Genomic DNA, 23,629 nt, shown 5'->3' with positions numbered 1-23,629 from the left:
TTGTCCTACACCTTCTCCAAGGCCCCCTTTTCTCAGACAACTGAATGCACATATCCCAAATATGCCAAGTGCCTCACACCTCTTGGCCTGTCCTTGGCTCACTGGTCTCCCCACGAAAACAGCGCTGCTCCCACTTCTCAGGGTCATCCTGCCCATCACCCACAAGCCTTTCCTAACTCTCCCTGGAGGGTAAGGCACCCATAGTTCCTCTGCCCTTTTCCATATAAGTGATCAAGTTGCGCTGTAAGCCTGAGACCTAACCCATATCCACACTAGACTCGAAGGTAGCTTAGGGCAGGAGCCATCTTTTCATTTCAGCTGAGGCTCTGAAAGGTTAAGCAACTGTTCAAAGTGAAGTTAGAGGTTCATTTCCCTCATCTATAACAGAGAGATGGTCAGATTTTATTGTGTCCCTGTGAAAATTTAATGAGAAGATATTGTAAAGCATCCAGAACAAGGTAGGTAGGTATTCAGAGTACAGAGCCACCAAGTCCGTAGTGATGAGACATATTCCACTGACATTACTCTCTAAGTCAGATTCTGTCAGCTAATGAATTTGAAAGGAAAAGATTCAACTAGTTAAATACCATACTTCATCCAAAAGACAGAAAGTGAGAGAGAGCCAAGAAATGAAGACGGGAGAGGAACTGAGTCCATCTATTCTCCCTTCAGGTGGGAACGGGGTGGGTGCAGACTCTTCCAAGAGTCAGGAACAGGGAGCCTCGGGCTGTTTGTGGGACTCCAAATGGGCTTGAAAAATGCAGGAAAGTGAAAAAGGATGATTGTTTACAATAGCTGAGGAATTAGAAAGAATTTCAGAAGGTGAAAGGAAAACACAGCTTGTAGTAATTTAACTAAAAATTTAAATATAGCCTGAATTTCTGGAACACCCTGCAGCCCCCAAATAGTAGCTACCACAGCTACAGGAGACTTTATTGTGTCAGAATAAAATAACATGTTGGTGCAGAGAGCAGACAGTGCAGGGCAGGAAGAACATGCCTTTCCCGAGACACCTCCGTGCCCAGAGGATCACTCACCGAGGCAGCGGGCTTGGGTGGCGCAGACTGCACACTGCGTGTGGAGGCCCGAGGCACGTCCTCTCCCACAGGAGCCGGGGTGGCGGCCTGGGCTTCCTGCGGGAACAGCAGGAATGAAGGTTGAGAAATATCTGCTCAGTAACACTGACCAACAGAGAGTCAGCAATACGCTCTGCTACGCTACCCACTGTGAGCCTGGTTCTCTCGGACCTAAGCTTGCCGAATAGTAAACAAATCAAGGCACGTTAAAACTCCTCGGCTACCGCTATTTCAACTTAGTTTTATCTCTTTCCTTAGGTAGGTTACTTAACCTCTCAGACTCAGTTTCCACATTTGAAAAATGACAATAACAGTACCTACGTCTCAAGGATTGACAGGGGGCTTTAATGAGATAAAACGTGAAGTGTTTGCACAGGACCTGGAAACAATAAACTCAATAAATTTTAGCAACTGTTATTATTTATTTTTTCTTTCTTCTTATTTATTTCCTATTTATTTCTCATATTATATATAATGCTGTGTAATATTTTACATAAATACATCATTTTTATATATTTAAGAGCACTTTGTACATTTTAAATAGCTATGTACAAATGCAAAGTAGTAATACTATCCCAGGAGTTCTCAAAGTGAGGTCCCGGAGCAGCAGCCTCAGCATTTCTGGAGAACTTGTTAGAAATGCAAAGCCCTGGGACCCCCACGCCAATGCACTAAATCAGAAACTCGGGCAGAGCCAAGCAATCTGTTTTAACAAACCTTCAGGTGATCCTCATGCATGCTAAAGTTTGAGAATCACTGTACTATCTTATTTTATCACAAGGTAAAGTTTCAAATAAACTGTTTTTAATTCAGGCATTTATGGAAATCTACCCTACATACAAGGTGTTTACAGATGATTATTAATAGGATATGATTTCTTCTTTCAAAAAACTTGCCATTTAAAACTATGTATAAATGTAAGATGTAAAGAAGGAACAAAAGCTAAAAACTTGTTTGCAACAAATGCCCTAACAGGGATAGATAAAGAAAAACTACAGCCCCCCTGGCATGATATATTCTGCTCAACTTAGAGTTGGAAGGGCGGTCAGGTTTGCGGAGGAAAAAGCAGGAGACAAAGGCCATATTTTAGCACAGCCTTAAAGGGATGACTAAGATTTGAGTCGATGTAGAATTAGGAGGGAAGTTATTCCAGCAGAAGGAGCCATGTGAGAAAAGCCATGGAGATAGTGTCATAGCTTAGTGACTGGGGACGTACCGTGGTAGAAAAGGTAGCTGAGGCCAGAACACATTAGCAGAAAGTTTTCTTTTGTAGGAAATGGGAAGCTCCCGAGGACTGGAGCAGGGGAACAACGTAACTACACACATGCTTGAGAAAGAGTAATTCTGGTGGACATGTGGGACGGGCGGGAAGGAGACTGAAGACAGCGCCCACTGCCGTCTTGAAGTGAGTGGTGATGAGTTTAACTAGGTCAGTTTCAGAGGCAGGAATAGAAAGGAAAGCATGGGTGTGAACGCTTTCCTGAGGAATAATTACAGGACTTACATTGCAGGAAAGTCAGGGTCAGCTGGGGGAAAGAGAGCACATTCAGAAAAAAAGCTGAGCAAAAGCTGCATGTAGAAAATGAGAACATAGGAGCCTTTCCATCAACCATTTCATGCGAAAATATTTTGGGTCTCACATTTTTAATACTATAGAAAAACATTTTTTAACCCTTTGCGGTCATTTGTCTATTCTCAGCCACCAAAGCTTTTTTATGGTTCCGGTCGTATGTCTGCTCTCAGCCACCACAGCAAGGAACCGTACGAATCTTAACTCTATTCATTCATGTATCAGTTCATAATTTCTCTTGTTTATCCTTCATAATCTTGCATGTTATGTATCACTCTTCTTTCAATGGAAATTAATTCCGACCAGTACGACACCCATGTCCAAATTTAATACGACCGCAAAGGGTTAAAAAACAAGGAAAACTAGAGACTTATTTTTAGAAACATACTTCTGTTTTTTCAGTTGGCTTGGATTGTTTTTCTTTACATTTAGCCTGGTTGAAACCTTCTGAAAGCTCATCAATGAGTTCTGATTCACTCAGGAGCTATAAGAAAAGAGACATTGTATATTATGAAGTGACTGTTTTCAACTTTGTTAAAAAAAGTTTTCACAGGGAATTTTTTCTGGTTAACACATATTAGGCCATGGTATTTTAGGATCTAAAACCAAAAGCTAATTTATACTGGGCATTTCACTTATCAATGTAAGATAAATCTTATGCAACAAACAAGGGATATTAAATACTTCAGAACCACAAATATGTTAATGGTTGATTTAAAGTCTTTCTGACAGTAGCTGGAATTCAGAAGCTGGGCTCCAGTATTGGTCCAGCCTAAACCTGGCGTCCTGGCCTTGCTATTTTCCAGCTCTGTGACCTTATGCTATTGATACAATCCTTCTGCATCTCAATTTCCTCACATGTAAAATGGGAATAATAATAGCACCTTCCTCATTCAGTAAGGACTCAAAAAGATAGTACAGGAAAGGCATCTAGTGCAGCGTCAGGAACATAGTAAGGGATCAGTAAATGTTGCTTAGTATTATCACGAAAGGTAACTATGCTGGTTGATACCAGCCTAAGTAATGGCAGTGTAGAATCATTAGAGTATTTGCTGCTGTGGTTAGACTCAAACTCTAAGTGTTAACAACCTGATTTAAGGCCCTCCTGACATTAGCACTGAATTTTCAGTGAATGTCACCTAGAAATTTATAATGTGTTAATCCATGAGGAAAATAATTAAAATATGTAAAAAGGAGTTACAGATCTGAGCCAAGTGTTGCTATCAGAAGTTTCCCTCTTCTTGTCCTGTCTTGTCATAATCATCTCAATTTATACTTCAACAGTTCTATTGTTTTATAAGTGTCAGGAAAAAACTTATTTCCCAACCTTGGGTTTTTCTTCAGGCTCTGGCAATAGTGGTTTTCCATCTTTATCCTGTAAATGAAATTGAAAATTCATTGAAAAAGAAATAGAAAATTTTGCTTTCATGTGCCATTAAATTTGTCTTGGAGAATTCCAGGATATTAGAGAAGAGCTTTTTTCCCCTTATATTTGAGTGAATTTCTATTTCAGATTTATCTTTTATAAAGTATCAGAATAAAGAGTTGAAATGTGAAAATCAAGAGACCAAATATCAAATATAATGCACATTTACTTTTCTTTAAAAGTTGTTTTAAAAAAATCCCACCTATTCAATAGGAAAACAGATTTTAAAATATCCTTGGCAAGAAAGATGCAGCTACATTAATGAAAGATTTTTTTTTTTTAAAGCCTTAATTCTCCAACCCAGGGTGAAGAGGTAGATATTATTCCTAAAATACTATTTTAGTGTTTTTGAATATGAGGTTTCACAATTTAGAATATTTATAAAAATAAAAAACTTTCCATCTATGAACATATATGATAATCACAGCTATTTCCCATCATATGTTTATGTGTATTGCTTCAAAGATAAATTATAGCTGTAATTATAGGAGTTAGTCCACCATCCTCACCTCAAACCAAAACCAACAAAACTGTAACTGAGGACACTGATAAATGGCTGTGCATTTCTGTCTACCAGTGAGATCTATGTTGCTTTTATACATACAGCAGTTAGAGAAAAAAATTATCCCCAAATTGTTCCTTCTGCTTTAAGGTCAAGGATCTATGTCAAGCATTGTTAACAGTAGAAACGCTTGAATTTGTGGAAATTTTAATAACCACGTGATGACGACTCAGGAAACCATCCCTTAAGGGGTCCAACTCTAGAGAGCAGAGAAGAAAGGGTCCAGGGTTTTCAGCGTTAGTATATAAACTGGAACAGTCCTTAGGCATCATGGGGACTGACACCCAAAGCAGGATGGGAAGGCAGAGGCGTGCGCCGTGGCTAACAACGTACCGTGGCTGGTTTTAGTCTGTACTCGGAGGGGACTGTTTCGTCATCTTCACCACACTTCTCTCGTTTCTCTTCTTTAGCTTTTGCCTGACAGAAGTGGAGAAAAAATAAACAAACATTTGGACAATACATATAAAATAAGATGGGTGTTGTAGAGAAGAGCAAATCTGATAAAAGTGTCTGTGTTTTGTAAACTACAAAGCAGGGACCATGGTGAGTGGCTTCGGGGAAGGCAGCAAGTGGGGTGACTGAGAGAAAACAACAGCCAGGAATCCTGGGGAGGTGCCCCGGCCCTGCTCTCAGGCACTGTGTGACCTTGGGAAGCCACTTAGTCTTTCTTTGGCTCAGTTTCTTCAGCTATAAAATGGGCTACTAATAATCCTTAACTAGCTACTGACTTGTAAGGGATCACCAGAGAGAAGTAAATAAAATATCCTCTGAGACAGTTAGCACAGTGCAGAAGTTAGTTGCAATTATTTTAACAGCCTTCATCTTTCTCACTCAATGAGGCAGTTATCTACAGGGGAGAAAACCAATCCTCATGAGTGTTAACCGCAGTTCAGAAATGGGAGAAGATGCCCATCACAGATCCTGGATGATCCATGGACAACTGGCTTTATCTCTTTTACAAGGACTCCCTTCAATACACCAGGATGTCACTGGATTAACGAACCATGAACAATCAACTCCATTAAAAATAAAAGTGTACGCTAGTTCTAAAATAGATCTCTGGCTTCCAGGATATAACATTTACATTTTAAACAACTGGTGAGCAATGTGAAGTTCCATCATATGTAACAATCTGTACCTATATCAAGGCATAGATTTAAATCCCAAATCAAGGAGTTCCTGGGCGAAAGGGCGGGCAGGTGTCACTTAGCAAATTCCAGCCCAACCCACTGCTCCCACCTCCATCTCAGCCTAAGACTGCAGCTCTTCACTGAATGATTAGTTAATTGATACATTTAAAAATATTTATTAAGCACTTTAATGAGCCAGGAACTCTTCTAGCTTTAGAATTACAGTTTTATTGTTTTGTAGAGTAACACTTCTCATTAAGGAATGAATTTTTTTTTTTAACATTTCCAGTTATATCCTACTGAAGACATGGAGGAAGCCCTGTTATGGAGTGGTTCTCCTCAATTCATAGATTTGTGGGGTCTCCGCCTATAAAGCAGCCTTCATGAGAGGCACTGTCCGGTGTGATAAGACTGTCCCCTCCACTCAGGCCTGCCCACACCGGGAGTCGCATGCACAGCTCGATCCTTTCTATTTCTTTGATCTTCATATTCTTTAAATGCCTGCACTGAAGGCATTGGAGGTAAACCGTCTCCTGAATAGAAATAGCGCCAGACTAGGTGATTACACGTAGAAATGGGGGAGGTGACTAGTGAGGTATCGTTATAAATATTATTTTGTTACGTTATAAAAATGACAAGTAGGCATGGACCCCTTCTCTGAAGCACTATGTAAGTTTTCCTCAGAGAGCTCTTCAGCATGGAATGTGCCAGATATGACCTTCCTGAGCGTTATCACATCAGACTCTCCAGGAAGTAATGAATTCACCATCAGATAGCAAAAAGTCTGCTTAATGTTATTTTATTTAACTTTTTTTTTTTTTTAATCTACTTAACTGATTTTAGTCACTCTAAGACTCTTTTTGTCCTGGGATTTATGTTTATACCTTCCCTCCCCTAATTACTGTCTCATTCAATCACCCAGAATGATCTGTAAAAGGCCTGAGGCTAACGTGCAATGGTCTCCCTGCCACGCAGCCCTCGGGTGGTGGAACCGCCGCTCAACCTGCTCTGGCACCAGCCCCTGGGGTCCTGCCAGGACCACTCTTTCTATAGACGTGGCTTCTGCCTGGCGGCTCTCCTCATTTCCTTCCTTCCCAATACATTACTTGATCCTGGAGGACAAGGGCTGCCTCCCCCGCTCCCCCGTGTTCGCCTTCACAAAGCCTGCTGTGCCACGCTGCATCTGGCGAGCCCTCGAGGAAAGTGGAAGATAGAAATTGGCCCATTTGAGACCACGGGGCTCCCAGACCCCGGGAGAGTTGCTGGGAGTCGCCTTTCCCAGTGACTCAGGACAGGAAGTGACAGCGAGGCAGCAGCATTGTGACAGCAGCACCCGCACCCCCCTCCTGAGCGGCCAGAGCGGCGCTGGGGAGGCCGGGCCGGGCTGCAGCCCACGTCCCGCCCACGGCGCCGGGGAGGCCGGCCCGGGCCGCAGCCCACGTCCCGCCCACGGCGCTGGGGAGGCCGGGCCCAGCTGCACGCCCATGTCCCGCCCACGGCGCCGGGGAGGCCGGGCCCAGCTGCACGCCCATGTCCCGCCCACGGCGCCGGGGAGGCCGGGCCCAGCTGCACGCCCACGTCCCGCCCACGGCGCTGGGGAGGCCCGGCCGGGCTGCAGCCCACGTCCCGCCCACGGCGCCGGGGAGGCCGGGCCCAGCTGCACGCCCACGTCCCGCCCACGGCGCCGGGGAGGCCGGCCCGGGCTGCACGCCCACGTCCCCCGCACAGCGCTGGGGAGGCCGGGCCGGGCTGCAGCCCACGTCCCGCCCACGGCGCTGGGAGGCCGGGCCCAGCTGCACGCCCACGTCCCGCCCACGACACTACCTTGCTGGAAGTGTCCCCAGGGCAACTCTTCCTTCCTTCTTCTTTCCCCCTAGGGGACTCGTTCGAAAAATTCTTTAAAAATTGTAATTTAATACTAAAACTCTGCTCCGCCAAACACAAGCTTGCCTTGGCTTAGGCTGGTTAAGATCTTGTTAAGTGCGGTGGGATAAAAACTGCCCCGCATCAGTTACAGGATCATTGTTGCTGGATGTTATTCTAATTTGGGACAAATTTTCAACGTCTTTGCCCACAGTTATAAAAAGAAGGATCTCCCCACCCACCTATGGTCACCTCCCTCTCTCCTTACCCTTCTTAAAATATAAATTTCCATAAGAGCAGACAAACCTATTTCTCACCAAGCCACTGCCTCCGTGTTATCTTGTTTAGTCAGGTGTCATTTAAGCGTTGGCAAAGGAGATTAGTGTTCATTTTAAATATTAAAATTCTAGATGGTTTACAAGACAAAACACTCAAATATCCTTCTTGGTTGCTAACTCCCCAGCAATAAGCATCTAAATTAAGCAGAGACCCTGAAAGTAAGGCGGAATGAAAAGTAGTTCATTTAAATCTCCAATTAAAGTTGTACAGAAATTCTAAACATGCATGAGACATTTAGTTTTGTAACCTGCAGACTAGCATGCTTCACATATGAACTTCAGGGTCAGTACCTCATCCACTTCCTTAATGGTGCTGAGGTCGAGCTCGGGTTCTGACTTCCGGTGGCCCAGCGAAGCTGAAAGAGCCTCCAGTGCCTGGTCGCTCATTGTGTCCTGTTACGAAGGAAAAATTCTGTCCATTAAAAAAGAGCGTATGTCCTCAGCCTGAACAATCCATCCACTTCTTCGTGGAATATAAATGTTAAATCTAAAAGACAAGTCATAGACTGGGGAAGGACTGTAGGAAAGCAATTTTATTTGAAAACAAGCAAAAGAGAGAAATAATAAAGAACTTACCAGTGAGTGAAATGGGAGCTAAGACGCGTTTCTACAGTAACAGTGCTCCCAGGGGCACACTGCACCTCTTATTTAGCAAGCTAGAAGTATAACTATAATCATAATTATGCCATTATAAAATACTCATATCAAAATAAAAGCTGCAACAATTTTCACTATCTTGTTTTTCTTTTTCTAAAAATGACTTCTGGCAACCCTGTCCTCTAGCAAACCAGCCAACCCCAGGAAGCAGGGAACCCTGAGGTGGCCCCCCTGCCTTCTTCTCTGAAGGCACAAAGGCTGGTCCCGCTAGGAACGCCCGCTCTCAGGGGTGTGGTGCTCTTACTGCTCCTCCCTCGGCCAGATAAAAATAAACTGTCCACCTCAGGAGGGGCAGGCAGAGCAGCTCTGACAGCAACTGTTCCTGGTATTACGTGGACCATTTGCAGATGAGGCATGCTTTCTCCTTCAGCCCAGAGCTGGAGGACAACATTTTAGGATGTGAGAATTTGGCAGAGTTGACTGTGGTTAAGAGAGGTGGACAGGAGCAACGATACTTCTCTAGGGACTTCACAGGGCTCAAACTCCTTGAGGAAACCACGTCGAAGATTTTATGTTCCAAGATTGTAATTTCTCTGGTATCCTGCCCTCTGTGTATTGTGAGATAGTCTTAATTCACAACCAAGAAGACTGCTGAAATCTCCCACAAGCATTTGTAGGAACAAAGACCTGCTTGGAGGGGATCAGTATCACCCTGACAGGCCACACAGCGCCGGACGCACTGTTGGGATTGCCCAGAATCAGCTAGATCAGCCTCAGGAAGGCAGCTCCTGTCTGTGGACCATGGTTATTTTCAAGAAAGTAATTATTTATACCTTCTCCACTTTTCTTTTTTTCTCATGGGGTGGAACAGCACTTTTGATTACCCTGGCTGACTGAGCTTTTAAGACTTCTCCCGTAGGTTTCTGAAAAACAAAATAAAAAAGATTAAATTTATAGATGAAGGAAACATAATAACCAGAACTAAAAAGTTGTTGTTCTAAAGTTCAGGAGGGTTTCTAACAAGTTCCCCTAATAACATTAAAAACAATACCTCTTCCTCAGTTTTCTTTCCACCAGTGGTAGGAGAACTACAGGTGAAGTCAGATGACAAGGCATCGATGGCATCATCGGGCCCCATGGGTTTCTAAAGAAACAGGCACCATGATGGGTAACACAGGGGATCATTCTAGCAGAAGATCAGATTACACACCCAGCAAAGGAAGAATGTACTTGGGCGATTCCTTTACCAATACTGAGATGTGCTAATAAGATAACTCAGATGAAAGCCTGAGTCTGGAAGGGAATGTTTTGCAATATTTTTTTGTTCCCTCTTCTAAATATATTACATGTTAGGATATTCCCATTCTATTTTTTATCAACATTTATTTTATCACAGAACTTTCCCGGCTCCAGTTTTCTTCCTCTCAAAAAAATTCCATATGAGACCAATAAGCACTGAGACAACTCCCAGGTCCACCCCCGGTCTCTGAACAGAGGAAAACTTCATCGCATTTAGAGGTGACTTTAAGTAACATAATACAGCATTGACAGCCCTATCCGCCAACCAAAGATATAAAAAATGTTAATTTGGATCTTAGAAGACATTTATGTAAACTCACCGGAGAGTCTGGAGAAGGCCCTGTGACCCCTTCTTTTTTCTGAAACAAATATCAATTGATAATGTTGAGAAGGCAAAATTAATCTTTACAATCAGCAAAATGTGCTGCTCGGTGACTGTCAGGGGTTGAATTATGTCCCCCCCAAATTCATCTTATTGAAGCCCTAACCCTGAGTGTCTCAAACTGTGACTGTGTTGGAGACAGGACCTTTAAAGAGATAATTAAGGTTACCTGAGGACATGAGGATGAGCCCTAATCCAATATAACTAGTGTTCTTATAAAATGAGGAAATACGGGCCAGTGATACACATAGAGGGAACACGATGTGAGAGATGCAGGGAGAAGGCCGCTCTCTGCAAGCCAGGGAGAGAGGCCTGGAACAGATCTTCCCTCCAGACCCTCAGAAGGAACCAACACTGCCCACACCTAGATTCTAGTCTTCCAGCTCCCGGAACAATATATTTCTGTTTAAGCCATCCAGTCTGTGATTCTTTGTTTTGGCAGCCCTGGAAAACTAATACAGTGAGCACCATAGTAATGATCATATGCCCCATTTTATTTTCTAAATTTAAAAAATTGTAACTATATTGATGTGATAAAGATTATACTCCAAAAAGGAAACAGTAAAGTAAAAGTAAATGGTTATTTAACTTACAGCCAGAAGTTCCCTATATTTTGGAGGAATTGTGACTTCTCTTTTACCCAACTCCTCTATGTACATAGAACTCATGGGATCCTGTAATAAAATCACACATACAGGTATATTATATAATTAATTAGCCAAAGAATGTTATATGCATATTCTGAAACCAAAGTACTAGTCTACTCTTATGAAACTTTTGAAAAAAAATGTAAATCACTAAGTTAATACTTTCCACAACTCTGAAATTCTAAATTTATACAAATACTTTTGTTTATTTAAGTAGCTTAACCCATATGTAGTACTAGAAAATATTCAAATCACTATATTAAATTTGATTCCTACATTAAAATACAATAGATTTTAAATGTTTTTCATTGTCTGTTGTTTCCTATTCATACAAAAGTACAGTTAATAACAATAAATATCTATATAACCCAGCACCCAACTCTATCAGATCTATAGTTACTTCTTATATAATTTCTACAAAAAAATTAGAGTGATATGTCCTGTTTAGCCTTTCCAATCCCATCCCCCTACCTTGTTAACCAGAGATAGCTATCGACGTGAACTCCACAAGTTCCCAACACTAATTTCAGTTGCTGTTGCTGAGACTGACATCATCCTGTTTCTCTCCGAACAACAGAACACTAGGTATACTTTTGTGCACTGTGACCTTATTTTGCTCTCCTACCCACGAGAAATGAATGTTTACAGATACTAAGATCACGTACCGAAACTTCAGGTCCCGTGTATGTTGTGTTATCTTGCTCGGTTTCTTCAGGCACTCCTAAAGTGTCTACTAAGTCATCCAGAGCAGCATCCATGCCTGACTGGAGAGGAAAGAGCATATATTTAAACATTATTTGTTATACATACTTCACTTTTGATTTTTTCAAACTACAAAACACCAATCTGTGTAGAAAAATATCAAACACCAAAAGTCCTTTAAATATCAAAATAGATAATAATCTGGCCTCAGGGAGGGAGGACTGGATAAAAGAAGGTGAAGAGAGTAGCCAAAGAACACGTACGCACAGCCGATGGACGCAGCCAACAGTGCGGCGAGGGCCGGGGCGGGGGGATGGATGGCGGTGGGGAATGGGGGAGGTGGGGGACATCTGAAATACTGTCAACAAGGAATGAAAGAAGGCAGCCTTCCTATTTTTGAGGTTAAGAATGACTTGTGAAGAATAATCTGAATTTCAAGGGGAAAACAACAATTTGGGGACAGACCTTTTACCATTTAACCCAGATTAAAAATGATTGTTAAATTTTTTTAATTTTTTTTTTTTTTGGCACAACTACCACATTCACACGACAATGTTAGGAACTCCTCTGTTAATGTAATAGAATTTGGGGCCTGCTAACTTTAGACTAATTCAACTGGGAATTTCAGAATGAATTCTTTAGTGAAACCTCTTGTTAAAGAAGGTATATTTTCAGGAGAGAAACTGGGATGTAAACTTCATGGGATGGGATGTAACTGGAGTTTTTAGACCAGGGGGTTATACTATAAAATGTTACAAACATATGTGGGAAAATCACACTTTCAACCCAGTTATATTAGCTTGAAAGAATTCACTAAAAAGGTCCTTCGAGTTACCCCCATCTCATATTGTTTGCCTTCAAGAAATCAGATCATGACAGAGATACTATGAATAAATATCTTATGCAGAAATGCACTGCTCTCTTCATACCTTCCCAGATGGTTTACCCGGTTTGGACTCAACTGGTACAGCCGATGGTAATGATTTATTTTCTTTTTTCTGGTGGGGGTTTAGAAAGAAATAAACACACCTTCACATACATGTGTAAGGTTCAATAATATTACATATATTAATATGAATTCATTATAATATTAATAGCATTGATCATACACTGAATCTGCACGGTGCTAGACACTATGTTGTATGTGTTTACCCTTTTTCAGAATAGCATAAATAATATTAAGAAATAATAATATAAATTAGTGATGTGGAAAGCAAGGCTCAGAGAGGTTGAGTAACTTTTCCTAGGTCACACAGTAAAAAATAAAACCAAGATTTGAATCTAGAACTGCCCATCTCTTTCTTCACTATGCTTGGTTGCCTCTCCCAGAGCCCATGGCCAGTCTTTGGAAGTCCCATAAGTTCTTTCTGTAAGTGTCCACTTCTAGCTGTTGCTGCTTCCATCTTTGCCCCAACACTGCAAGACCTCCACGCCCCTTGGTTTGACATCTCATCACCCACTCTTTCCTTTATTTCCCTAAAATGAATTTCCTTCCTACCACTGCTTCAGGAGCTCTCAGTGATTGCCAATAAACTTTCCAATCTGATTTGACGCCTTTACTCAGGGCCTGGCTCTCACCTCCCAGGGCAGCCATGACTGGTCCTACTCGGGTGTTGTGCCCTGTTCTCTGCTGCCTCTGGCATCTCTCCTGCTTTGTCCCCACTGCACACATTCCACACATTTCTGCCCCGTGCTGGAGGCACATCATTCTCGAGGGCCAGGGGCCACATGGCTCACAGACTTCAGGCGGGTCCCTTCTCCCGCACCTCAGAATCCTCCTGCGTGAGGCGGGAGGGTGGCCGCACCTACCTCAGGGGTTGTGCGGATTAGATAACTGAATCTAGAAGTGTGAAAGCCAGTGTTCGGCACAGACTGAGCCCTTTGTAAGTACTTAATGTTTAAGAAAGTGTTAAATAAGTGACTGTGTGATTGTCAAGTTAAAAATACCGCGGGGGCCCTGGCCTGGTGGCTCGGTTGGCCGGAGCACCCTCCCGCACACCATGAGGGTTTGGGTTTGACCCGTCTGGGTGTGTATGGGAGGCCACCGATCTCGCACTGATGTTTCTGTCTCTCTAAAGTCAATATCCTTGGGAGATGATTAAAAAAAAATGTTGTGGCGGCCATCCCTAATTCTCCCTCTCCCCATTCTCTGCTACTCCAAGGCAATATTCTAATTGTTTTGCTATACGCCTTTCTTGGCACACCTCACACACTTGAGTTCAACCTGTCCAAAATCAGACACTGCTTTGCCTGCTCAACCAAGCCCTCCTGTGACCTCTGTCCACCTGCCAGCGGTAACCAGGGACCGTCCTCACGGGTGCGGGTCCTACACAGGCAGGAGCCCTCACCGTAGGGTGACCAACCTAGTTCGTTCAGACCCAAGCCCAGGGTACCTGAGGTTTAATTTCACCTTTGCCCAGTCGTTTCCTAAAACCTGCAGGATTTCCCTCTGCAATGCCCCCTCCTTTGCTCCCCACTAGTTTATTCTAGCTCAGTCTAACTTACACTGAACTAGGGCTCACCAGGCCTGCGGGAAGAGCCCCGGCCCACCTCCCCTTCCTGCAATCCAAGCTATCCTTCCACGCCTCACTCACACTGGGCTTGCTCAAAGTCCTTTTGGATTCCCGCAGACTGGCAGAATGCCTCCTCACCAAACAGCTCCCTGTCTTATCTGCCTTGAACCGCAGCTGAGGTATAGTGTCTTCTTCCCACCCCTAGATGGCCAGCCTGCAGCTCGGTGTCCAGGAGAGACAGACACAGTGCTTTAAGCATGCTATGCACTAAAAAAAGTAAAAATAAAAATAAAAATGCAGATCTGATCAATTCCATTTTATGGGAAACAAATCAGAGGCAAAGAAAAGTGAAGTGATTTGCCACAATTTCCTGCTCAAGTCAGTGCAAGCCAGAATTCCATATAAGCCTCTCCTAATTTTATTGTTCAGTTTTCACTGACAACCCTAATTTATATCTCACATAAAATTGCAAATTTTGATCACATTTTAAAATCTATTCTAACATTTAATCCTCTTTCTTAAATCCACCCATTGTTCAAACTGTTTCATAAGCACGAGAGAGTAATGTGTACCCCTGGGGTGGGGTGGGGATAGGGGAGGGAGTCTCAAATGGTCTGCTGCAAGAAAATATTCTTTAAACTAAAGTTGGGTATTTTAATTTAAAAATTTATATAAAGTTTACCATTACTCCATAAGATACCTGTATTAGTTTAACAAAACAATGTGCATTTTCTCCCAAAATCTGAGAAAAATTTGATGTTTCAGGCAGATGTGCCGTAATTTATCCTGTGACTTTCCTTACCATCCAGCCTGCAGCAGGATACCTTTTCCATTTTGAGAAGCAGGAAAATACATAATACATACTCCTCCTTTCTATTTTCATTTCCATCTTCTCATATTGCTTCACTTAGTTACTTGTAGCTTCCAGAGAAATAAGTACTAGCTTCTAAGGGAGACGGCTCCACACTGATGATTCACTCTGCACTGGACGGGTAGAAACGTAGACTACTTCTCAGCTTACATTTCCAGGCTAGAATCTTAACTGGCTCATCAAAGGATCCAAGGAAGCCTTGCCCATAATTGACCAGAAGGGCATACGTGCTCTCTTCTGAGGGGGTTTGTGATGTCTCCTTGAAAACCTCCCATATCAATTCATGTAGATGTCATGACTATTCATGATTTATTAGCAGCAAACTTGTTGAAAGCTGAGAGTAATGCTTATTCAAATGCTCATGGCAATTTTATAAGCTTTATCTCAAACCTGTACATCTTGAAGGCAGGATCTGAGTCAACTTACCTGTCAATTTCCCCAATACTGATACCAAGCCTTTACATGGCAGGTGAGCAATAAATATTTATTGAATATATGGATTTTAAAATCAGTTTCGATATCCTGCTCACTCTATACCTATTAGCTGTGTGATCCTCTTCACAAATTTTTATATATGAAGAGTGTTCAGTTTTATTTGAGTGTGGCCGCAACGGAACCCTAGGTGGTTAATGAGAACCAGGCACAGAGCCCAGGTAGAGTGGGACTCCGGTGAGTATGTGTTTCTCATGAGAGACTGATAAGCCTCAGGCCCACGTCCACTCCCCGTCTGCTTATATTGCTCACCTTGTCGTCTGACTTGTCAGATGCCACAGCTACACGGGCAACGACGCTCTCTCCACCAGCAGAAACTGTATCCTGAGATTTAGTCTAAGGGCAGGGATAAAAGATCAACAGGACTAAGTCTCTCTGAATGACTATTTTCAGGATTATGCATTTCAAATGCCACTGAGCCAGTTTACCCTTGTGGACATCTTGTATAGGAACGGTCACTAGCTTCCACTGAGCACAACCACATGAGGCTGGGCTTGAGCTTACAGAGTCCACGCAGGTAACACAAATAGTGGAGTGGGCCAGGAAGGGGCTGTGGTAAATCAGAGCACATATATCACGTGCAAAAGTCTAGCCAGTGCTTCCCATGTGAGCCCACTGTTGCCAGATATTCTGATTTTTCAAGAGAAGCTAGACATTTTGATTTTATGTGAAATATTCTGACTTTAATTGTTGGTAGCTAAATAAAAAGAATTTAAGTCAAACAAAATACATGTGGACAAAACACACATGAGCTGCGTTTAACTGGTGGGCCATAGATTACAATCTCTGATATAAAGTACATTGCTAAGCAGGCCTAGTTTTCATCTTCCAAGAGGTATCAGTGGAAAAGTTCCTCTCAGGTTTTGTTTGTTCTAATAGTTGGCCTCCAGTAGCTCTAGAAACATGGAAACTCTTTATGATTTTTCACTTTTAGAACAAGACTCTAAACACTCTTTCAGACGCCCATGTAAATAGCAGATCAGGCAGGGCATCTGTGTTCCCACAGCCCATGAGGAGAGGGCTCCAGGGGGCAGCCTCCGTCCCAGGCTTCCTGTCTGGGAGGCACCAGAGCCTGGGGCCCTGCCATCAAAACTGGGGGCTGCTGGGCGGTAGGAGAAGGCTGGATGGAACATCCCCTGGACCCGTCTGGTGCTCTTCTCGGCCTTTCAGAGGGCCAGGTTTCCACAGGGCTATTGCAAAATCGGCAAGGTGATAGCACCAAATTATTACAATGCAAGATATGCTCGGCATAGCTCTGTACATTCACCTCCCCATGTCAGTGGACATAGAGGACCTGTATCTTACTCCCTAGTTGATGTTAGTGCTTTCCTAGCTATTAACCTGATTTATTTACCTTCGGTTTTGTTGGTTTCTCTGACGTTGGCTGCTCGCTTGACCTAGAAACTGCTTTTTCTTTATGAGCATGCTTGCTTCCTGTATCTGATGCATGTTTGGGTAGGCTTTTCGGCTGAAAACACACACACAACACTGTTAACGAGATGGCAAATACAGATACTTTTCTCAACTGAGTAGAAATTGTTCAAAACAGCTGCATTTTATGTAGTTTTGATTTGTGCAAATTTAACTTAGTGTGATATCAATGTGATAACATTTCACCTTAGGTACAAAATTTGAAGTAATGAAAATCCTTCCCCCTAAATTCAGCAGGAATCATGAGTAAATTGCAAATCCTTCTGTTGCCACATAGTGGCACCATTTTAGCCAAAAAACAAATAGGGGCCATCCTCATAGGACTTGCATCTATAGTAATTTACATTTTTAAAATTTTCAATTACAGTTGGTATTCAATATTATTTTATATGAGTTTTAGGTATACAGCATAGAGGTTAGACAAATAATTTAAAAAGTGATCCTTCCAGGGACTTAAGTCTTGAATGATGAGAATTTAGTATTTTATCCCTCACACACACAAAAAGCTTCACCTTGTGATATCAAGTCCTAATGATGATCACTTACCTCTGTGTGTTCCTTTGGCTTTACTTCTTGGCTTTTTTTCTCATGAACCACAGATGGCTGTCAATTTCAAAAGATAAAATCTCAATTATATTTGGAATTCACTGTTTTCCTATTTCTAAAAAGGCTCAAGAACAAAATTCCCAATTAGACCATTCTGCCCTTTTTGAGAATGACCCAGCTGGAGAAGCAGACATGCTGCCCGGTCAATGGCAATCCTACCAACAGTCTGATAATGATAATTATCAGAAGGATAAAGAAAAATTTAGTTTTTCACTGAGAATAATTTTTCAAATAAGTATGTATCTCTAAGTTACTCGCTGTTTTCCATAATTCATGCAGCTTTTTTGGTGATTGCAGGTCTATCCACAGAGATGTCAAGTGATCACTGTGACCACTGAATTTGTTGAAAGGGGATCTTACTCTAGAAATTATTATTTTTTTAATCTCCTTTCACAAGAGATAAAGAGAACTGCATATTCTTCAGTTGAATTATTTACATAGTCTTTTCTGTGTTATAAGTAAAGAAGAAACTAGAAACCCAATTCTCTTGAGATGGGCCAATAACCAAAAGCATTTAAATAGATAGAAGACAACCTCCACCTGGCCACTGACTTCTCCCTCTAGAGCAGACTATGGAGTTACCATCCTCAGGGGCCTCCAAGATGCCTTACACCAAATCAGACAAGCTTCAGCTCTCACCTAGATGACCTCATCCTTGCCTGAACTTAAAGTACTTTAGCCAGAAATATCTCTGTGCTTTCCCTCAGGAAACTTTGTGGTTTTAGCTGAGGATTTGCTTAAGCATGCTTGAAAGAAATAAAGAGCAGCACCCAATTGAAGAAAAACATTTGCCCTGGCTGCAGACACCCTGGGGTCCATCTCTATGGACACAGATTGGCTTTCAATCTAGACAACCTTGAGTCAAGAAAGCTAGGGAAGTTGTTACTAAGGGAAAGTAAGATCTGTTTGCTGAGTAACTAGTTCTACCAACCAAGATAAGACTGTCAAGATTAAGCCAGACTCTCATCTTTAAGTTATCTAGGTGCTGGATTCATCAGACACAGTAATTCTGGATAGCTCATCATTTAAGTAATTGGATACTCATTACCCTTTGCCCTCTGTCCTTTGCTCCTGTTGCTTATTTTTAAATAATATAAAAAAATATGGATTTGAACAAAATTCCTTCTGAAATATATTGCTTTTATTTATAAAACAGTATACATTAATTTTAACAATATATAAATTTATTGTTATGATTATTTTACATATACTCTATAAAATCATGTTCAAATTAATTAAATTAGCTGACAGAAATCCTTTTACTATTCAGCACCACCAATGGAAGAATGGGTTATTCATTATTATTGCAAAGAATCCAAATTACTCATAGTTGACTTAGCTCACTTACCTTAGTTGATTGTGACTTCTTTTCAGGTTCTGTTTTTACAGACTAAATTCAGAAAAATAAAGGAAAAAAAAGGAAGGAAGAAAAAATGAACATCAATTACAAAGTTTATCATAGATTTTCTTCAACTCAGGAAGCTAAAAAGATGATTTTGATATGTTTATAAATATAAACATTATGAGTTAAGATTATCATACTTTGCTTGGAATTGTAACTCTTTAGATAAACACTAAGCATACTGATTGGCAGTCTGCTCTTACTATTAGGTACCAATTTACATCTTACTTTTTCCTATGTGTATCAAAGATATATAAACATATACTACTATGAACATTGCAGCTAATACATAAGCAAAATAAAATTAAAACCCTCATCCTTCAAAGCCACACTAACATGATCAGTCTGTATGAGTGAAATATTCATCAGAGGTATCAGCTGACAGTGTGAAAATGGAATGGTGACAGAATCAAGGGTACAGAGAGCAGTGAAATTTATTTTTAGTGCCAGAATGTGGGCAATGGGTGATTAAGCCAGAAAGTCTGTGATGGGTCAGAGAGTTACAGAAGATTGTGAACTACAATTAGCACGTGCCAAGCAGCTAAAGTGTCCTCATACAATGAACCACATCACCTGTTTTTTGTGTCTTTTCTTGTTAGGAGGATGAGGTCCTTCCATCTCTTTGCTGACTGGAATGGCCTAATGTAAGAGCACAGCCCCAAGTGTGGTTTTATTTATCCGACAGTCAAATAAGTACCATGTATAAACAGGGCTAAAATGTTGATATCAAAACCCATTCTAGTCATGCCTTGCATTTGCTCTTTGCAGATGGATATAACTCCAAGAGGGGGTAGGCACTTAAATTATAAAGACTCAAGCAAGTATTTCAGTTTGGATTTACTCTTTTTGGCGATAGGAAATCTGTAAGTTTTCCATTAATAAAATTAACTTCAGATCCCTTTCCTTCCCCCTCCTGCTCTGTGTAAAGGCTGCTTGAACAATATTTTTTTCCACCTATATTTCTAATGTTTGGTCATGATCAAAGGAATAGTCACAGATGTTGTCAAGTTTTCTGAAATTTTGACAACATAAATCTGAGAGCAATTTTGTAAATAGTGCGCAGATTTGTATTGCACAATAAAATCTAGAGATCTTATCTAAAGTTCTAGGAATACTTCTGAAGAACAGGCTGTGATTTATGATCTTCAGTGGAGTATTCTACAGAGTTGCACCCAACCAAAGGTAACCTGTGTCAAAAAAGACAATTCCTTAACAACACGCATGCATTCTCAATACAGGCAAGATATGGGAACAGGAATAAAACATGATTCAACACTTTATGAACTTTTCAAAGTAAGAGATTAAAAATCAGGCCTCATGCTTCCTGTCATTTCTTTCCCTTTTATCTGTTTGGTGGTATTAGCCAAAGTTTTATTTTTTATTCTATTATCTGAAAAGGGGAAAGCCAAATATCCTCTTAATTTATCATGTCTTGTGCTTTAGTAATGAAGATACGTATGTCCCTCACATAATGGACCCTTATTCTGCTGAAAACTTACAGTTTTGGGAAGGAAACAAAGTTTATGATCAAAGAAATACTTTAAAGAAACTTTAAATTCTGGATCCTCTCAAACTGGATGTTTGTCAGTGAGTTTCCATATGTGCTATTATGCTTTTCTGAGATTATGCAAATATAACTTTTATAATAATTAACAAGGAAAATAAGTCAGCTGGTATTACAATGGTTTGAATCTATTAATGGGTTCTAATTTGGCAGTCAAGATTCTGCATGGAACTCTACAATACAATTAAGAATGTACACTCACAGATGCGAGCAGCTTATAATGAAATGTACATTTTAATCAGTAATCACTAATACGTTTCCTAAATTTATTTTTGGCAGTGGTGGTAGAAAGAAATAATGATGGCAATAACTCATGCTTACTGATCACCTCTTAGTACCAGGGACTGTTCTAAACGTCACATGTGCCAATTCACTCCCAATAACAGTCCTGTGAGATAGGTATTATTATTATCATCATCATCATCATCATGTGAGAAGTTGAGGCACACAGAAGTTAAATAACTCCCTGAAACAGCCCTGGTGTTCTCAGGCAGCACTGTCTCTGGAGTACCCGCCAGCTCCGACTGGCATGGGGAGAAGATGTGCCAGCCTGAACTTCCTAGGACACACACTGTCCAACACCCTTATCTGTTTGTTTCCTGACGCAGTCTTCTGAGGTAGGTACTACAGTCATTCTCCTCCAAACTGCACAGATGAGGAAACCAAAGCAGAGGAGTTTTCCAACATCAGAGCTGATGTGGAACCAGGATTCCACACCATCTGGCTCCAGTGTCCACACTACATATCCCCTTAACTATCTCATCTGGATGATTTGATTAGAAATAATCTGATGCCGTCTCATATACAGCAGTGTGACTACCAATTCTAATGTGTCAGGAGGGAGAGAGAGAAACTTAAATCTACACGTATCGCTTCCCGTCAGAGCTCGACTGACTTTCATCTGAAAGGTGTAGAACATGACAAGGGTTTGGTATAGGTATTAACTTGAATTAAAATCTTTTCTCTAAAAGTTCAAAATATTTGGAGAAACACGCCCATCAAGTTCACAAAAATATCTAAGAGGAGGTGAGTAAAAATGTTATGAGCCAAACATCAGGAGTACAGGAAGATGATTAATGAGAACAGTGACCGAAATCCACCAACGAAAGAGAATTGAGGCCAAAAATGGTCCTGAGTCGGCCACTGGTGGTACTTCATCAAGTGCATCTCATTTTTGTGTCTCTCTGTCTTAGCTCTCCTCCTCTCCTCTCCCCACTCCCTTCCTCCAGCTCTGTAGCCTCCAGGAATTTCATGTTTAATGCTTAGCGATGGCTAAGAGTTTGCTGACACTTGCCTTGGAAAACAGGGCACGCTGGAAATAAAGCATTGGGTCCTCCAGCTAGGAGTCAGGGGGATGGATTAGAATCAGGCAATGGATCAGGTGCAAACCAGTATAATACAAAGGAAATCCTGCATTTCCGGCTCTCCTTTCTACCTACTTTGTTACATTTCCATGCACTGAGGTCAATGAGAATTGTTTTTTGGTAGATGTTTCTACTATAGTTTTAAGATTATTTTAAGACTGAGATCAGATTTTTTTTAAGATTATGCTTGGTATAAATAAGTAGTGACAGCTAATAGATTAATTATGAATCTGATTATGTATACATGTATTTTGAAAATAAGAAATTAATGTAAATGTAAAATATTAAATAATTTCAGATAAAAATAAATTTAAAAATTAAAATGAATGCTAAAATACATTTATAAGAGCTTAGATTCAGGCAGTGTATTTCAAGATATTTGCGATGTTCTTTAAAAACAGTTCAAGATGAGGCCATAGGATCCCTCAATAGGGCTAAATTACGGCGCAGTATTAAATTATGGTTTAGGATCCCACTAGGTTAGCAAAGTAAGATGGAAGACAGAAACAAAAGTATGTCAGGGATTTTAAACAAAGGCAACTTAATAATAATGAAGCTGGGGTAGGTACTAAAGAATATTGCCTCATAAGAAGTAGTTGAGAACCTCTTAAAAAGACTCCCTCTTGACACCTCCATCCAAGAATATTCCCTAGAAAGAGCTTGAGACATGGTAACAAAGGGAGATGGTTTAAGGTAGCTTTGGCTAACTCTTAAGAACTGGGTTTACTCTATGTGGCAATCACAACAGAGGACATTCTTTTGTGTTTTCTTTCTCCTGAAATTCCAATAAATAATTATTAGAATAAATCTCAAGTAGAGCTCCGCAAAAGTTTACCAGTAATATTGTGCCCCACGTGATTTCAAATTTCAGAAACTTCACAAAGCTCCTGAAATAACCAGTATCTGTTGCACTTCTATATTCACTTGGTTAATTTCTCATTCTTATATTTAATTTTAAGTGACTATAATAATCAAACAATTTTAGTAAGAAGTTGAGAATTCATATTCTTATTTAGGTCCAGAGAAATGCACTTAGATCATCTTACAAATAAAAAACTCACTCAAGTCTAAGACCGAAAATACTCTGAGTGACCACTCTTTCCTAGATATTCAAATGATGTAGAAATGTACAGATGATGTTTGAGGTGAATACTGAAAGGAAAGCTGAGTTTCCAATGACCCCTATAACTTAGGAAGAAGATGGTTACTTCTATAACATAAGCTTCTTAGGACATACAACTCATTTGTCAACTATTAGTTTACATTTGTTTTGCTTTACATTAATCAACTTAAAGGCTTTCACCCAAGTTGGCCCTCCTGGAAGACTCTTCATACCTTGGTCTCTGTGGGATTCATACTGGAAGACTTGCTGGTTGATGCAGAGGAAGTAGACACCTAGGAAGGAAAGAAATAAAAAGGCTGATTTTAGTTAATCTATGACCTACTTCATCCTTCAGCTCCTCCTAACCATACTTGCTTTTAATTACCTCCTTTTACCTCATCTAGAGCACCACTCCCACAAAAGCCCAGTTGGGTAAAACCATCTGTAACCAGATCAAATAGTTCCAAGTTTGAATGTGCTACTTACTAAATAATCTTGGGCAAGTTACTTCAATTTTCTGATCTTCCGTTTCCCCCTTTCTCAATTTTTCTTCATTAGATTACAGCTACCTTTTAAGTTTATTACTGACTACTACATAAGGGCTCAGGAAATATTATTGTAATTATTGTTTGTGTTCTTTTCACAAAAAGCATGGACTTTGAAACTTGAAAGAATTTTGTTCAAATGCCAGC

General features: G+C 40.9%; 1 protein-coding gene across 2 annotated transcripts in view; it reads right to left on the bottom strand.

The window, feature by feature from the left end:
* Window positions 1-23,230, bottom strand: part of CAST (calpastatin) — a 48,845-nt gene extending 25,615 nt beyond the window's left edge. Inside the window, exons 1-17 of one of the 2 annotated variants that reach the window (XM_087815459.1) lie at window positions 23,171-23,206; window positions 19,481-19,546; window positions 18,854-18,895; window positions 17,446-17,502; window positions 16,823-16,936; window positions 15,721-15,804; window positions 12,522-12,590; window positions 11,556-11,654; window positions 10,837-10,917; window positions 10,182-10,220; window positions 9,614-9,706; window positions 9,396-9,485; window positions 8,257-8,358; window positions 4,968-5,051; window positions 3,974-4,021; window positions 3,035-3,130; window positions 1,038-1,133 (exon numbers count right to left, since the gene is read on the bottom strand). In XM_087815459.1, coding sequence (XP_087671585.1) covers window positions 1,038-1,133; window positions 3,035-3,130; window positions 3,974-4,021; window positions 4,968-5,051; window positions 8,257-8,358; window positions 9,396-9,485; window positions 9,614-9,706; window positions 10,182-10,220; window positions 10,837-10,917; window positions 11,556-11,654; window positions 12,522-12,590; window positions 15,721-15,804; window positions 16,823-16,936; window positions 17,446-17,502; window positions 18,854-18,895; window positions 19,481-19,546; window positions 23,171-23,191 — 1,281 coding nt within the window. In that variant the 5' untranslated portion in view covers window positions 23,192-23,206. Of the gene's footprint in view, window positions 1-1,037; window positions 1,134-3,034; window positions 3,131-3,973; window positions 4,022-4,967; window positions 5,052-8,256; window positions 8,359-9,395; window positions 9,486-9,613; window positions 9,707-10,181; window positions 10,221-10,836; window positions 10,918-11,555; window positions 11,655-12,521; window positions 12,591-15,720; window positions 15,805-16,822; window positions 16,937-17,445; window positions 17,503-18,853; window positions 18,896-19,480; window positions 19,547-23,170 lie in introns of both variants that reach the window. The other variant, XM_016216156.2, reaches the window with a different exon arrangement.
* Window positions 23,231-23,629: the final 399 nt, after the last annotated feature.

Source organism: Miniopterus natalensis, chromosome 3, assembly GCF_054644295.1.
Source record: "Miniopterus natalensis isolate mMinNat1 chromosome 3, mMinNat1.hap1, whole genome shotgun sequence".
NCBI classification, from domain to species: domain Eukaryota; kingdom Metazoa; phylum Chordata; class Mammalia; order Chiroptera; family Miniopteridae; genus Miniopterus; species Miniopterus natalensis.
This window is presented reverse-complemented; position numbering and strand designations above follow the sequence as displayed.